Genomic DNA, 17269 nt, shown 5'->3' with positions numbered 1-17269 from the left:
AAATGTAGCTATTACTACTCTTATTCTGGCGTTCAGTCCCATGGAAGCTGTTTTTCTTCTTTCATGAAAGAGGGGCTTGTGACTGCTACCATTCTGGTTATGTGTAGGAGACTGAACCTTGAATTTCCAAAGCATGAGTTAGAGCTGGGAATTTGTAGTTAGGGCTGGACAAACCCGTGTTCTCTGTGGGTTATTTGTGGAGAGGAGCCACACCTCTAGTTGATTCCAGAAGCAATGGAAGAGAGATCTCAGGGATTTTATGGATCCTCTTTCCATCATGATTTCATTGGGATGGAAAAGTCCRTCTCCCTCTCCTCCCCCTGCCCCCCACCCTGCTAATTTCTGTGTACCTTTGTGAACAGCCTGAAGAATTAGGAGGTCTTTGCCCATGTTGATCTTCATTGCTACTACTGTGTATTTGGCTATACAGACCCACGGTTTGACATGGCGTGGTGCTCTGATAGAAGTAAACAGAATTCTAAGCAATACTTTCAGATTATTTTATTCAACAGATGTATTTTTTTTTTTTTACTTAAAGGCAAAGTGCAGCATGAATCAAAGTCCCATCTAAAATCACTTTTAAAAAGAGAGATAAATAGAATATCGAGTACAATAATAGCTAAATACACAATAACCTGAGGCAGAATATCATGGTAAACCATGCTCTAGAAAGTAAAGGTACATAACATAGAAAACAGGTAAGTTTTTTTTTTTTTTTTTTTTTTTTTTTTTTTTTTTTTTTTTTTCCATACTCTAAGAAAGGTTGCTTGTGTGGTTTCCTATGATGACTTGTTTCATTAATGTGCCACATCAGGCATCACAAAAACGAGACAAACTGAGCTAACAAAACAGTATCTTAATACTTTGTCGGGGGCTGCCAAACTATGATTTATAAGACACGAATGGGCTTGAAAGCAACTCTGTATTAGCTTACTTGCCAGTTGTTGGGATTTTCTCTGTTCTATGATCTTGATCTGGAATGTGGGACAACTTTGTTTTGGACAGCAATGTGTTGGGGAATAAGGTGAGCAGACATGGATGCTGGGAGCTGCTGCTTTGTGTAGGAGCAGCTTATTAGGTCATCTGAGCCTGTGAGGATGTGGTGCTTGGCAGCATGAAAATTGTACACCCCATGGGACTGGGAAGTTACCTGATTCCCTAGTGATCACAGGTCATAGGATGCYGAGATATAACACAACCACAAAAATATTGTCAGCCAGCGTTTGCACACTGTAGGGCATCTCTTCCCCCTGGTCAACGAGAGCTGGGTTCTGGTGCTAGTAGCAGTAAAATATCATCAACATAGAATTTTTCCAGGCTGGACTAGAGGCAGGCTAGACTAGCTCTGCCTAGGGGACTATTCCACATCTGACAGAAGGGTGCCCCAGAAATAATAAGCTAGTTACTCCACTCAAATGAAAAGAATTCTAGAGATCTTTTAGATGTTTGAAAATGATAGACAACATTTGATTTTTCTGAGGGCTTCAGCTTACTGTCTTTACTTTCTTTCTTCAAAAGTGAGATACTAAAGGGGTACTAAGTCGCCTTTAGAGTGGCCTGCAGGTTTTCTAGTGTGGCATAGTCTGTGTATGCTGCCTGTACATTGTACTATATACAACTAACTAACTTAAAAACTTAGCCATATGGCTATCTCTAAAGATTCTGTGCAGCTTAGCACAAAGCTAAATTCAAACTATTTTGCGTTTTAGCTATTTCCTGGGTTCTGTTCTGTGTAGTCTTCAAAATTTTCTAGGGATGAGCCTTATTGGTAAATATTTATCAAAAGGTGATTTCTATGCTTAATTAGTTATTAATATACAAAAAACTACATTGATCAGTGCATTACAATGAAAAYATAACTTTTGAGGCTGTAATGCTCATATGTCACAGGGAGCATAAATGCCTTCTTCAGGTGACTCACTTCTATCAGTCAACTGCTTAAGTTACACTATCACTTTGACTGTTTCTTTTCACTTAGTTGACGTCTGCTGAAAGAATATTTCAGTGCAGGAAAATGTTTGCTTTCACCATTTAAATATTTTCACAATCTTCTTTATAGCAAGCAGCACAAGTGTCAGTCTATTCATTAAAAGGTGAAGGCACGGGAATGACTACAGAGCAGTGCTGTTAGCTATCAGTATTTTGACTTGTCTTACAAATGAATATCTTTCCAAAGGTATTACAAATGGAATCTTTTAGAAAACACTGACTTCTATGGCACAGAGATAAAGCAACAGGTACTGATGAAGGGTAAAGRGTATCATTCAAGTCTCTATAAGTTAGCATTCACTTTCAGGATTCATTTTTCCAAGAAACTAGTTTTTTGATCTATTTTGCAAGCTACTCTGATCTTGCTTCTGTTAGAACTATTTAAATAACTTCAAATCATTCAGCTGAATCTGGTTTTCATTCTGAAAAATATAAATCAAGGCATCAAGTAAAAGATTTTTTTTCCTCTGCCCTTCCTTCATGCATTGCTTTTAAAATGGAGCTGCTGTGTATATAGATACATGAATACATATAATATTCTCACTGTATGCATTCTCTTTCTGTATCAACACAAAAGGCAGCTGTTTACAACATGCACTGTCCCATGCTCATGCCATAACAGCAACACACTATTTCTTTGAAAGTCTTTCTCATCTCCAGACTCCGGAAAGCATAAATGAGTGGGTCAATTAYGGAGTTGCACATTATCAAGACCAGATAGGTGTTAAAGTGTGAAGTGTAGCAGACACAATAGGGGTTCATTGGGCATGAAATGATGAGAATGAGGTGAAGGAAGAAGGGTGCCCAGCAAACAATGAAGACCCCAAGTAATATAGTGATTGTCACGGCTCCCTTCATGCAGGTGCGCTGGTAGGGCACCCCATCCACAGGCAGGGCTGCAATCCGCTTAACGTGCAGGCGTGCAAACAAGAACATGTGAACGTAAAGGGAGGCCATGAGAAAGAGCATGGTAAAGAACATGGTGATGAGACAGACAATGACAGTTTTGCTTTCTGAGTAGGCAATGARTATGATGCCACAGATAATACAAGCAATCCAAATGACCACAATCAGGGTTAAAGCTTTCTTCACAGTCATGATACTGTGGTAACGGAGAGCATAGAAAATAGTTATGTACCTGTCAATGGCTATAACCAAGAGGTTACAAATTGAAGCTACCAAAGAAATACAAATCATTGAGTCAAAAACATTGTCCATATGCTGAATAAAATGGTCATCAATGATCAAATAGCCATTGCTCAGAATTGCGATCATAATAGTCTCCAAAGCATTTGACATGCTCACTAACATATCTGCCACAGCCAAACTACAAAGGAAGAAGTACATGGGAGAGTGTAGGTTTCCATTCTTCAGCACTGCAAGAATGACGAGGATATTTTCCAGTAGGCTGATGATTCCTAAAGTCAAGAAGACCTCGGCTTTTATGAAGACTTGCTCACAAAATCCATCACTGCTTCTGTTGTTGAGAATYGAGTCATTGAAGTCTTCAGTGACATTAAGCAGCACAGGCTGAAATGAAAGTGCGAAGTGAGTAGTATTCATTTGCAGCAAGCACTTGAACTCACAAGCAGTTGTGGACTTGGGAGAGCACAAGATTAAAAAAAGAAAAAAAAAAGACAAAAGGAGAAAAGAAGTTCTTCCAAGTTGTCACTGTGCACAGGGAACAGAACCAAGCAGGACTTTCCTTTAGTTGCTTTTGCAAGTAGAAACATGAAATCTTCATTCACAGTGGATTTTGTGTCAGTCAGAGGCTGCTCTTTTCCCTTAGAACAAAGTGATCTGCAAATTTGGTAGGCTTAAACAGTTTTCTCTGAAGTGAAAAAACACTAGCAGCACATTACTGGTTCTGGTTCTCCTGTTGATTAAAAGCAGGTAATYTTCTTATCTGACACTGTGAGCTGGGGCCAGTGCAGGTTTGCTGCAAGTATGTCGCAGCTCAGTGAAATCTCTCTTGCTATTTCAATGGCAAGAAGGGAAAAAAGAATCAAGGGATTTATACATTCATGAAAGAATAACAACTCCTACTTAATCCTCTGTGCAGTGCAGTGGCCATTAGAGAGCAAGCACCTTTTTGACTGACAGCTACAAACAGCAGGTTGAGCATCCCCATGACTGTGTCCCCGATCAGATCTAAAACTGTCTGGCGCCCTCTACAGATGACAAATATGATCGGTTTCCTTTACAATTGTCCAAAAGGTGGAATTTTCATCCAGCAAAACTTTATGCCTGAYCTAGTGAAGGTGCTGTCAGATGTGTGCCTACCATCCTTATCTGTACTTCATCTACCCAGAAGCAGAGCTCCTCTTGTCCAGCTCAGAAGAGCTGGCTGAACCTTGCTCCCAGACAATACTTTCCTTGAGGGAGTCACTCGGACTTTGGACCTTACCCTTAAAAACAACAACCTGAGAGTGAGCTGTAGCGCAGACGGGAAGTGGGTTTTAAAAAAAACAAACAAAAACCCACCCATGACTGTTGCTGAGATGCTCTACAAGGTAACTAGGTGCTGTTGATTTCATCAGATGAAAACTCCGAGGGATTCAATTCATTGCTACAATGGGCTTGGGTTTTTCGTTTGTTTTGGTTCCCGAGTCCCATGCCCACGAGTGAAGCAGTGGCTGGAAGGGAAGGAAGTGTGAGTTTCCGTATCGTGCTCCCTCTCCCTGTTGTGACCCTTCAGCCCTGCTGAAGGTCTGCCTAGAGGCYCAACCAGCCCTTGCCAGGTAATCTTTCCTTTTTCTGTCTGAAGTGTACTATGTTAAACCAAGAGGGAACGGTGGTTCCAAGAGGGCCAGGGCCAGAGCTGGTTATGGAAACAGTTACATGGAAGTTAATTTGTAGCTGAGTTCACCTCCTGAACCACCTCTGGCAACAGTCACTTCAAGAGCAGAGTCCTTCATTTCAATTGTCCTGGTTATTTATTTTTTTGAAACTACTCYGTTCCTGAGAATGGAAGCTTGCAATTACTTTGACATTGGTTTCCCCAGTAACATACCTAGTTTTCTGATATATTCTTTCCTTCTGACCTAGTTGCACTGGAACCTTCTTATCCTACTTAAAAATCTATGAAAAGTTAAAGGACTTTCCTAAGAGCAAATATTAGGAACAATACAAGGAACTGCTGTAATATCAGGTTTATTTAACAAAGATTCTTTTAGACCATCAAGAGCAGCTCCTAYGATACAGAGCTGTGGGATAAGTCAGTCTGACCCAGTCAGTTACTGGGTTACTGAGTCTATCTCCAATATTGCAGCAGGTCTGAGCACCTTGGGCACCCTTACTTAGAGAACTACCCAGCTAGATATCTGAAATAGAGAAATTAAACTTCCATGTGCTTTTACCTWTATTTACTCCTTAAAAAATAATCCATCCTTTCCCCCCAGCAGCTGCTTTTTCTCATAAGGACCCACTACAACTGATTTTACCTGGACCTGTACTGATTTTATTATACAGCACCAGGGAAATTTTCAATTATCATATATTGACAGGCAAGCCTAAGATAGATTTTACTTGCACATTGTTCACTCACACTGTCTTCCTGTAGTGAATTTTCTTAGTCTGATTTTTTGAAAGTACTCACTCATGTTTGTATACTTTATGACTGATGTTTTCCCAGACAGATTTTAGAATCAAAACGATACAATGTTACATATACTAATAYGTGAGGTTTCTATTACAGGATTGTTAGTCCAGAAAGTCACAAATCTTTTTCAGTTAGATGGCCAATTTCATTTTGTGCCAATRGAATTATTACCATACGTCGTAATTCAAGTGGCAACAAATCTCTTTCAGCTCTGGAGGATAGCTTTACAAGGACAATATCCACGTGCAGGAATTTTAATCTGCAAAATAAGCTGAGGACTTGTCTAGCAAATTGTCCAGCTAACATCTTACATCCTACTTTTGTTTTGTCAAAGTCTCTCCCTAAATTCTCATTGACGTTTTTCAAAGCAAATAGCTAAAACAATAAACTCTCTCACCCAACCCTCTAGTCTTATGGCAAGGAAAAGATAGTACCCCCTTTCAAGTGCCGCATTTTGTGCCTAGAGCAGTTACTGCTGTATTTWGTGCAGTGATGCCTGGAGCAGTTATTGGTTTATTTTGTTCAGTGGAGCACACTGATGATAGTGATATAAAGATTCTTCGTCTGCCTTTAATTGGCATGGACACYGCTAGGTGAAAGTGAGGAATGCTGTGTTCTGGAAAAGTTAATATGTTCTATCTACCTGAAACAAGACCCTTTCCCAGGTAAGAACTTTAATTGCTACATTTCAGACTCTTACTTCCTCTCCTGGCCAAATAAATGTTGTGTTTCCAACTGAGGAGGAGCCCAGCTGTGAAGGAGTGGCTGAGMTGTCTCTCTCTGCCAGCTGTGTCCTCAGGTACTTGCTTGTGAAGTGGCAGATGGAGGCTGTGTCCTCTCAGGCCAGGGCAGAATCGAAGGCAGAGCTCTCATGCTTGGAGGAGGGTGCCGGCCCTTTAGTTTCCAAGGGCGAGGTAGAGCTTCCCGGGCTTGGCTCCGGATCACCTGCTGGTGTAGGACACTTAGGTTTTAGGCACACAGAAATGAAACGATGCACAAGAGMGTGTTTGCCATTTAAAGCACAATCCTGTCTTCTCCGTTTGGTTGGTCACATAATGTACTGTACTGTTGTTTTTAGGGTAGTGGAAAAAAAAAAAMCATCTCTTCAGTGCAAAGGCAGAACTGAGTCATAATTTGTATAAAGGATGAGTAAATCATATTATATGATTTATTATTGTGGATATAATGTTTTGATCCATAAATAGCTGTTAGCTGGAGAAATAACTGAAGGAAAAATAAAAACAGAGCTTACATCTGAACTGAATCTTCCTTCAAGGGAAAATTAGCAATACTTTTGCAGGCATTTTTGGATAAGAAGGCAGCGACTTCTTTCTTCTAGAAATACATGTCTTTCTGTAACTTATGATTAAAAGGAATTTACTTACATAGAGCAGGAAGAATATAAAAATTGTAAAAGACTTGGGCATATTTGTCTAACTTCAAAAAGCTTYTTGGAGAAGCAGAATGGCAAAATATGCTTATTTAAATCTAGTTATAACAGTTAGATTGAGGGACTGGACTTTTGATACAAGATACAATATTTACGGGAAGCATCCAGATTGACTAAATATGATTTATTTAGTCATTGTTTCAAAAGACTGCCACAGATTTTCCCACCTTTGAGCTGAATATGAGAATAAGAAGTCATTAAATGTGGTGCATCATGAACTTCCAAATGTRTCTGATGGCAGAAATCAAGCTACCGTTTGCGCTGAGCTGCAATTTGAAGTGGAAATTGAATGCTATATACCAAAGTGGATTAATGGCTCTATTAGCTTTGCCATTAAGTGCTAAAAATAGTGTGCTAGAGCTCCATGTATCTCATTATAAGTTCAAACTGACTCTAAGGTCTGTGCAAAAATGGGAAGAAGCTGTGTTTGCATAAATGACAGTGACACCTTAGGTCTTACTTTCTAAAGGTATYAAAGATTACTCTGTCCAGTGCTGGAAAACCTACATGATCTGAAATTTAGAATATATTTTACAATAATATATTCTAATAAATTGCTGCCCATCAGCTGTCAGTTCCCACTTCTTTTCCAGAGATATACATGCTGACCATGTCCATTGCAGTGCAAAATAGAAAAGCTGCTCTAACATCCACTATAGTACTGCAGTGGATTTGCATCCTGGTAATCACTTCATTACATCTCAAGAGTGGCAATTTATTAAAATGTATTAAAATAATGATAGACATTCATATCCTCAACTCCTTAGAGAGCAAAATCCCTTGGTGTTGTTTAGGGGAGCAGATCTGTGGCAACTGTTGTAACTTGGAACATATAAAATGAAATAATATTTGCTCCAGTTCCTTTCCCCATGAAAACCTGGTAAAGAGAAGATTGGAAAGTTAGGGATATGAGACATCTATGTGTACTCCCCAAATTTTGCTTTGTGGGTAGCTGTTCCCATTGAAGGCCTCGAAGGAAGACCTTACACTCTTCCCTAGCAGGTCTTGATGACTGCTGTTCAGARGACATCTGCCTTACAGAGCTWGTAGCAGGAATAATGCAAGTTGAGTGGGACCAGTCAAGTTTTTGGTTGTTTTAACTTGTTCTTAGGTTTTACTGGGTCTTGGTTAGCCAAAGAGCTCCTGGGGCACATCTGAACATTTCTATACAGAAAGTATTATCTCCTATTTTAAATCAATGAGTAATACTCATTCTCATCTCTTGTCTTGGGCTCTGYAGCCCATGATTAGTGTTACATTTCCTAGTTTATTCTCCAAGAGTTTTGAGAAAGAAACAACATTTATCTGACACCAAGGGTGCAGCAGCATCTTTCTACTGTATTCTGTTTTCTTCCTTGGACTCAAACAGCAAACCCACTGCTGAGATTGTCAACATTACTTTTTAATCTCCTGGTGTGCTGAACAAGAAAGTCCTTTCTGTCCTTTTAGTTGCTATGCAACTGTCACCTACACTGTTCAGTTTTTTGATTCCATCTTTAAGTCAGACAGCAGTTGGGGCCATAGGTCAGAGGAGGATAGGTAGGGGAAAGGTAAGGGAAAGCACATCTCACATCATTAAGTTCATTTCCTTGCTGAATCAGTGATAATTGTACCATCTCCTCCTCATATTTTCGTCTTTCAACTCCTAAACCCTGAGCTATATTGTTCCTGTAGATGGGAATGAATCACCTTCCTCCCCTGCATAGGATCTGTATATGTTCCCATTTTAAAATGTACTGTAAGGGTTCTGTACAAGCATCCGTGTGTTTCGCCAAACTGGTCCGACTTCAATTCAAATTAGACAATGATATTAGTTATGACTGGGTGGGTAGCCAGAAATCTCTGCAATTTTGGCCCCTTAAATTACTCTCCTTCCATTCTGACTTTTTATTATTATACTTCTCATGATAAATGTTCATGCAGAGAGAATTTTATAGAGGCAAGGAATGTTTTTGTTTCTTTTCTCTTGTGTTTTACTCTTAGGACTTCATCTTCCACCCTCTGATTCTGAATACAGCACTTTTTTTCAACCCCCTGAAATATCTTCAAATTTATAGATAGCTGGACAATAGAAATCTTTTGAAATGAATCTAGAGTTCAAAGCTTGTATTGGTTCTATAAAAAAAAAAGTGTTTAGGTACACTGCTACGTTTTCACTCTTTAAACAAAGGCTACCTAGCTAATACAGTCTAAAGTGAGGGGAACACCCACCTCTAATTCTGTAAGTAATAATTTAAAAATGCATAAAAATTGAATMGTTTTAGCAGCCTGAAAACCAGATTGCAAAAGTGAGTACTGAATTTCATTATGAAAGTCTTTGCCTAATCATGGAGGCCTCTGAACTTAATCAGCACCYGCATTTTGACCCTGAAGTTCAGAAATTCTGCATTTGGGCTTGCATATGGCTCGTGCTTGACTGGTAAAGCTTTTGGCACTTAAGCCTGACCAGGATCTCTAAGCTAGCTGGACAGACACCTACAGGTACTCTCTGCTCACTACGCTATACAGCTGTGACCAGATTCTTCGGTTTTAGTAGTGGCCATTTTTTTAAAAAAAATTAGTTTAGAGGAAAATGCCTCCTTGCCATTATTCTAAGCTACTGATTTGAAGTTCTTGCCCTGGATGTTGGACATCTAATTTTAGTTTCTTTCTTTGCCTGAAATTTTTGGACATTTTGCATTTAGGTTCATGTTTTCACGTACCACCAGTGTAAGCCTTGATTTGTCAGGAGCTTGCCCTATGCTTTCAGGGCACTGTAGAMGTCTGGAATAGCAGCCTGATTCTTTAACGGTGACCTCTAATACATACTGGCCGTCATCTTTGCTTATCTCCTGATGTCAGGGCCTTCCTTCAGTGACTAAGGCTTCCAGACCTAAAACTATTGTCTAGTCCATGAATCTTTGATGTTGGTAATAAATATATATCCTTCATTTCAAACACATGATTCTTGTAAGGAGTAGCCATTCTAAAGTGTGAAGACAACCCACCCTGAACCCTCAAAGATGAAATGGGTGAAATGTGGAGCTTAGACATTTCACGATGTTCCTCGGTGAGCAGGCTTTCATTCATGTCCTTTTTCTCATCATTTTACCTCCAAACAGCTCCYTTTTCTAGAAAAACAAAGCTGTTACCAAAGAGAATATCAGCACAGTTATTTGCTGCAGTGAAGTAAATGAAAGCATTTAGCTGTTTTAACTACCAATGGGAATGGATGATTTTCTTTGGTAAAAAGCTCGATTATGTTTTATAAAGCAATTAGTATTTTTAATTTTTTTGATGCTACTATTATTATTAATCTGTTGTTTCTTTGCTGATTAAAATGATTTAATTCTCAGAGAAAGGTAAAGAAAATGTAGCAATCATTGCTAAGTGAGTTTTCTAAATATACTTCCCCTGTAGGGCTGTTAAATGAAAAACCTCTTTGCTTAACATTTGCCATAAGTCTCAAGCCCTTTAATTAAGAGCTGATAAATGCATTTGACTTCGCTTTATTTTCATTGTTGTTTTGACAATAGTTTGTCCCAGACTGAATTGCAGATTTTAAAGGGAGGTTAGAGGATAACAGAGAGGCAATTACTCCTATGCAACAGGTAGTTACTACTCTCTTGCCCTTCCAAGTAGTCAAAATAATAAAGGAGCAAWATACTCTTGAGAATCTCTCCTCAGTTTTATTCTTTTAGGAAAGAACTTAATAGATTAAATATTTTCTCTTAGCAGAACAAAAGCAAATAAGGTACACTGATTTGGGATTCTGTACACATTTCTAGAGTGTCCATTGCTTCATAGGCTTTGATTCGGAAATATCTGTAAACATGTGCTTGAATTCATCAGCTGAGTGCTTCATGATGGTTACTCAACTCTTTACTGACATACAGAATTATTCTATACCAAAGAGCTGTCTCAATAGAGGTTCAGTGTTTTTGATAATAGAATACTTGACAAATGCAGTAAATTAAACTTCAGATCATATTCATCAAAATACTGGTAGATCATATATCTCTTGAGTATCAACCTATTTCAAGAAAAATGGTTTGGAATTTTTTTACTGACATCATGAAGATATCACTACTTACTATAAAATAATGAGAATGTGATGGGGGGGGTCTTTTGCTTTGAAATTATTGGTCAGACTCCAATAGAACCAGAAGTAGGAGCCTCACAAGAATCCACTACTGTTTATACTCAGATTATTATGCCTTGTCTACTWAAATGCTGTGTTTTTTCATGAATCTCTTAGAATAAAAGCTTAGCAAAAGCATTTTTAATATGTTGATAGCCCCTCATTTATAGGTTGTGGAATCACTTACAATATTAGATATTAAATGCAATATTGGAAAGATTTCAGTTGTCCACTCTCAACATGCAGGTCATCAAACATGCCTGTAGGTAATGTAATTATTTTATAGCATATTTTATGATCTAGGGCAAGGGTGAGTCTGATTTCTGTGGAAGTCAGTGGAACTTGCGTATATTGGTACTTTCCTTTCAGCTTTAGCTGGAGGAAAAAGTGCCAGTACTGCAAGTGAGCAGATGGTCTTCCAACCTTTGTGATTAGAAAGGAAAAGGACCATCTAATAGTGGTTGTGATGAGGGAGGTTCCRTATGAGCATTTCTATAATTTCAGCCAGTTAACAGGTTAATTTAAACAGATTCAACTTTTGGACATTACATACAATTTTTCCTTCTCATCCAACTGTAAAAGGAGACAAAGCAGACCTGATTGCAAAACACTYGTGAGCAGCTGCAGGTGCTTTGTCATATTCAATGATTTTAAGTGCTTTAGACTAATAATACTGAGTATCGGTTTTGTCCTCTCATTTATACAGAGTGGARGACAGGCAGATATGATTGAGCCAGCTGCATTTTGCTCTTCAGCTTCATCAGTGCCAAGAATCCCTGGAATAATGTCTTCTCTCTGGAAAATACTGCGGTCCTTGTCTTCATCAGTCTCTGTCCTGTGGTGCTGGTGCAGAGCGGTAGGTGCATTTGGCATTCAAAAGCCAATAACCTAACAGTGCTGACTCACTCCCTGGCGGTACAGATGACTATATGTGACTGTGGAGAAAAGAAAGCTTTAAAACTCTTACTTAGGTGTCAGATGTTGTGGGTGGATAGATTTTTGTACTGATGTTTACACTGCTTCAGTTTGTTGCTGCTCTTGGAGTTCAGTGTTGCTTCCTTGCAGAAAAAATACACATACTAGAAGGCCAGAAAAAAAAAAGCAGAAAATCAAAACTTTTTTTTTGGATGCTGATGCTTCTTGCATCCTAGAGATGGACTGCATGCTGGGGCTGTCATCACTGGAAAAGTACTGGTTTCAGGCCATTTAAGTTGTTGCTTTTACCYGACTCTCTGTGTGTGGGGCCTGCAGGAATGTTGCAAAAAACTATCCTTGAYTGACTAGGCCATTTTTTTTTTTTTWWWAAAAAGAATGAAATGAGGAAAAAAGTCCCACAGGTGTTTATTTGGTTGTATGTTCACGTTCCAGGGTATGGGACTTTCTTGCAATCAGTCAGAAAAGCCATGAGATGGCTGTTCTGCTCCTTCTCGCTCAGGAAGAGCGCTCCCATGATAAGAGCGCTTCTCTCGCRGGGACTGTGATAAGAGGTACCAGAACCTATCCCTTTATTTTAAATACCAAGTCAGCCTATCTTTTTGCTTGCTAATTTGGTCCAAGGATTTCTGATTCCACACTTACTGTGTTTGGTAGATGTGATCTTAATACTACAGTATGCTTGTAAAAGGAAGTTATATATTTTGACTAATTCAACTTCAATGTTTTTGTCTGCATTGCTCTTCAAAAATAATTTTTAGGACAGTGTGAGGCAATCTTTTTTACTTCTTATGATTTAGCTRTAACTAGGAGTATCAGAGGGCTGTATCCTTCTGTCAAAAGAACTGTGCATAAACAATCATAGTGTTTTCTTTAGAGATGTTGCCATTTATTATTAAAATAGGACTTMATCACTCTTTGTGGTTAGAGTGGCTCCTTTTTCTGGATTCTGAATTTTTTAATATTAGACAGTTCTTATTACTAATGTCAAATTGCAGTTTGCAATCAGGAATATTTTCTGTCAGAAACAACTGATAATCTTGATTTGGAAAGCAAAATATATTTAGAAAGCAAATTCATGAAACCTTGTATCCTTTTATTATTGAAAACAGAAGTGACAGCTGTTTAAATTCATAACATTTCCTGCTAAGTTCTTTTTTTCAGTTCAAGTGCACAAGGTCATTCATACATCTTTGTATGTAATAATGTATGGTTAGGTATTTCTGAATAACGTATTTTCATATTTAATACAAAAAAAGAAGCTGACATTCAAGTTTTTGTTTGTACTGATTATTGCTTTGACAATGAAAAGGGGAAGGTTACATCCATCACATGTCTGTCTTAACTTCTGATGGCAGAAATAATTAGATTTCAGCTGAAGTAATTAGACTTCAGCATCAAGGCCACTTTTGTTGACTGCTTAGAACATTTCCAGAAATTGTATCACCTTTACTGGATCATATCTTCAGAAGATGCAGATGACTTGACTGTAAACCARTGAAACCCAATTTCAGGAAGTCCTTCATTTATAGATACCTGAAGGATATACTATATACATACATACTATACGTACCTACCCATAACTAGTGTATTATTGTTCCTTCACTGGTTAACTAAATGTCAGAGCAAGAAGAAGAATAAAATATTGCTTTTTTCCATTTTACAATGGAGATATGAGATTATGTGACTCAGACTCAAACCCAGGCTGTCTCATTCTTGGATCTTAAGCACAAGATTTTTTTTTTTGTGTGTGTGTAATTCTCCTTTCCCTCTCACCGAAGTGCTCATGAAAAGCAGAGGAGTCCACACATTCAGGCTGAGAGTCTGAGCCTCATGTTTTCTTCTGCATAGTACACTGATCGTGTGCTAGGAAGCTGGRCTTTAGTTTTTTCTTGAAAACTGTTTCTTCGTTTTCCATACTAAGCGAGAAACAATGACTGAATATGACAAAATTCTGCAGACTTCCCCTTGCTCTGTCCATTCCCCAGTAAATAGCCTAATGATGAGTAACTCGGTGACACTGAGGTTGGAATTTCAAAAAGCTCTTTGTGTTAGCCTGTCACCGGCAAACATCAGTGAATAAGGTTTCTAAATAACAAGTGTGGCTAAAAATACAGAAGAGAGTGCAGCTGAGTGCTCCCTAYGTTGTAAAATACAGGATAATGATGAACACTTCCCGGAGGAAAAAATTGCAGGGCAGGATCTAGATTTAGCTCATTTCAATTTTCTGTCGCTACTACCTAGCTCTGTTTGTGTGGGTCTGTTTTTCTGGGGACACTGTTTCAGAGACAGTACCAAAAAGAAGCTGCCAAAAGRCCAAGATTTGTTTAAAGAAAATTCCTTGTTCAAATGTGAATTTTATCTATCATATGTGGAAGCCAGGATCTGGAAATCTGACTTGTCTTTGAGTTCAATGATGTGTGCCATGGCCCACTCTTCCGAAAAGCTGGATTTACAACTGTGCTTAGGACAGTTTTCATGACTACCTGCCTTGCTTGAGCTTAGAATTACGCTGCTGTGTGTATAAAGGTAAGCATGTCACTGAAAGCTTGGTTGTTGCCTCACTGCTGTCTAAATACTGCAAAAGGCATAACTGTGTGTATAGCACAGATGGACAGCCACATGCATCACTTCAGCCAAGATATCATATAAACAAGGCATAGTAATTGTGCAAGGAAGCCTGTAGTTTTATCCTTATCCAGTCACTTGCTGACTAAGGCTTTAGACAGGGCAGATAGTTATCCTAGAGCTGTGCAGCTAGATGGTATGGTGACAAGCACGAAATGGTGGGAAAGCAATGAGGGAGCTGCAACCTCAGGTGTTTTTTTTTTTTTTTTTTTTTTTTTTTTTTTTTTTTTTTTTTTTTTTAATTTTGTCACAATCAAAGTAACCTTTTTGGTTGCTCCAAAGGCTACAGTCTCTAAGGCAGGCTGCAGCAGAAGAGGTGTTCTTTTGTCGTACAGCGGTTGGGTGAAAAGGCCACAGTGGTGTGAGGAAGATCCTGACTCCTCTACCYCAGCTGGGTCTAGTCAAGGGAGTTAAAAAGAGGGGATTTCACCAGTGTTTCACAGCTTTCAGAAAAGTGATCTGACCATTGGCCTCTGAAGTTTTTAAGAACATGTGTCTGGGGTTATCCTAGCTGTCTCTTAGATTCCGCAGTTAAATTTTTGCTGTTTCAAACCCTTCAACATTTCCCACTTGCCCCTGCTGTGCCCCAGTCATTCCCATRAGCAAGTGGACATCCTGGAGGTGATCACTGGAGAGCCAAAGAGGTGTTAACTCATGTAGTTTAAACACACAGATATATATGGGTTTTGGGTTTTAAACAGCTCCGCTTGCCTGCTTTTTTGATGGCTGAAGTTAAGATAGYGTCTGGTGCCACCTTGTGTCACAGATGAACAAGTATATAGACCTGTCACTGTTTTATTTTTTTAACTTGGAATAAGGTGCATTTTTAATGCTCTTCTGCAGTAACTCGGCCTTAGACATTTGGCTCTGTCACAGGATGTGCTCTGAGGGTTAACAAGGCCGGATGACCGGTGACATTCAGAGGTCAAAGATCTTACACAAAATATGTTGTAGGCAGTTGAGTTAAAATGAGTTAAATGAGAGAAAAATGAGTTAAAATGAGTTAAAATGTGAATCGCTGTAGCGTCTTCACAAAGCTTTCACTATTCCAGCAGAGCAGGCTGTGGGGCGAGCAGGTATGAGCAGTGCTGGCAAAAGGGCATCAAGCTTCAAGTAAACTCGAGAGAAGAACTTTTCGTGGCAAGCGCTGCTTATTTTTATATAACGTTGACAAAGTTTGAGAGAGACCTCCTTGTCCCCTCGCCTGTGATACGAGGTCTCCCCAAACAGGCTGCGTCCCTGGCTGGGGCAAGTGACTGCCCATCTCCTCCCTTCCCCTGCTGCGGCCCTGGCGGCTGGGAGGGAGAGGGGAAGGCTGCCGGGGTAGGGGCAGCCCTCTCTCGTCTCCTCGGGTGCCGGGCTTGGGGACGATGCCTCCCGACGCCCCAGAGCTTCCCTGGTTGTGAAGTGGCAGGTCCTCAGCACGCYGAAAGCGCTGGCGAGGGGCACTGGGAGAGCGCTGCTTTGACGCTGCCGTCGGCGATGTTTGCTGCACGCAGTGGGGAGCCCCATGGAAATTCCGTGCGTACATAAAGAACTATTATTTTTAGAAACATGTGGGTTGTTTCCTTTCTTTTCTTGGCAGTAACAATGAGCCACTGTCAAAGGCAGAAGACTGAGAAACATTTTGTTGTTCAGACTTCAGCAGTGAGTAGCCTGTGTGTTGCCAGTTCAAAGAGGGATAGCTAATAGCACSGTTCCTAGCCACCGATTTGCTTTATTTTTGTGTCAAACTGCCACTATTCTTTGCAGAATGCAAACATACACAAAAATCAGTGTAGAGTGAAAAAAGAATATTTGCTTTCACAAAAGAGGCCCTTCCCCCCCCACCCCCCCAGAAAAAACCACCCCACCATCGATTAGGCACCATGCACCTATTTCTTTGTTTTAATAAATAGATATATTATCTCCATCTTCTAATTCCTACCTTTTTTTTTTTTTTTCTTTTTTTTTTTTCYCCTCCAGGTCAGGTTGACTATAAGATTCTCTCACTGTTCATATGTGAATGCATATAAATATATTAATTATAAAGTTAATCCAAATTATTGGAGAAAAGGTTAAAATACAATAACAGTACAGTTCAGAGCTTTTTTTTCACATAAATGCAGTCAATTTCCCCCCCCTTATGACAGTTTCTTTTCAGAACTGTTTTCTCTTCTTGGGCTTTATTGTAAAATTAGAGCTATGAAATAGACGATAACAATAAAATGACATTGATGTAATCTGGCTTTCACAGATCTAAATTCTTCTGTTTTGACCCTGAAAGGTTTCTATCRTTGCAGTGGGAAAGGCTATACTCCTAGGAACTGGATTTTGGATGTGAACTAGTCTAATTTCAACTGGAATAGTTGAACGTAAGCTGCTTATTTTTCACATTTAAATATATAGTTCTACTTACAGTTTAAGAAATTAATGTAGATGTAGAAGTAACTAAGCTGTATACCTTGGGAAGGATTTATTGGGATAAAATTCTGCAAATAATGGCAGAATTTGTGGGAGGATTGTGTACTGAGCACCTGTGTCACTAGGGGTCACTCTTGACCTGGAT

General features: G+C 39.3%; 1 protein-coding gene across 1 annotated transcript; it reads right to left on the bottom strand.

Moving 5' to 3' along the window:
• Positions 1-2574: 2574 nt before the first annotated feature.
• Positions 2575-3552, bottom strand: MC3R (melanocortin 3 receptor). The gene has a single exon (XM_085313888.1). The coding sequence runs from the start codon at positions 3550-3552 to the stop codon at positions 2575-2577; it is 978 nt and encodes a 325-aa protein (XP_085170014.1).
• Positions 3553-17269: the final 13717 nt, after the last annotated feature.

Source organism: Rhea americana, unplaced genomic scaffold, assembly GCF_003343005.1.
Source record: "Rhea americana isolate MKP2758 unplaced genomic scaffold, rheAme1 scaffold_4, whole genome shotgun sequence".
Classification (NCBI taxonomy): Eukaryota; Metazoa; Chordata; class Aves; order Rheiformes; family Rheidae; genus Rhea; species Rhea americana.
The sequence above is the reverse complement of the archived record's forward strand: the minus strand, read 5'-3'. Positions and strand labels throughout refer to the sequence as shown.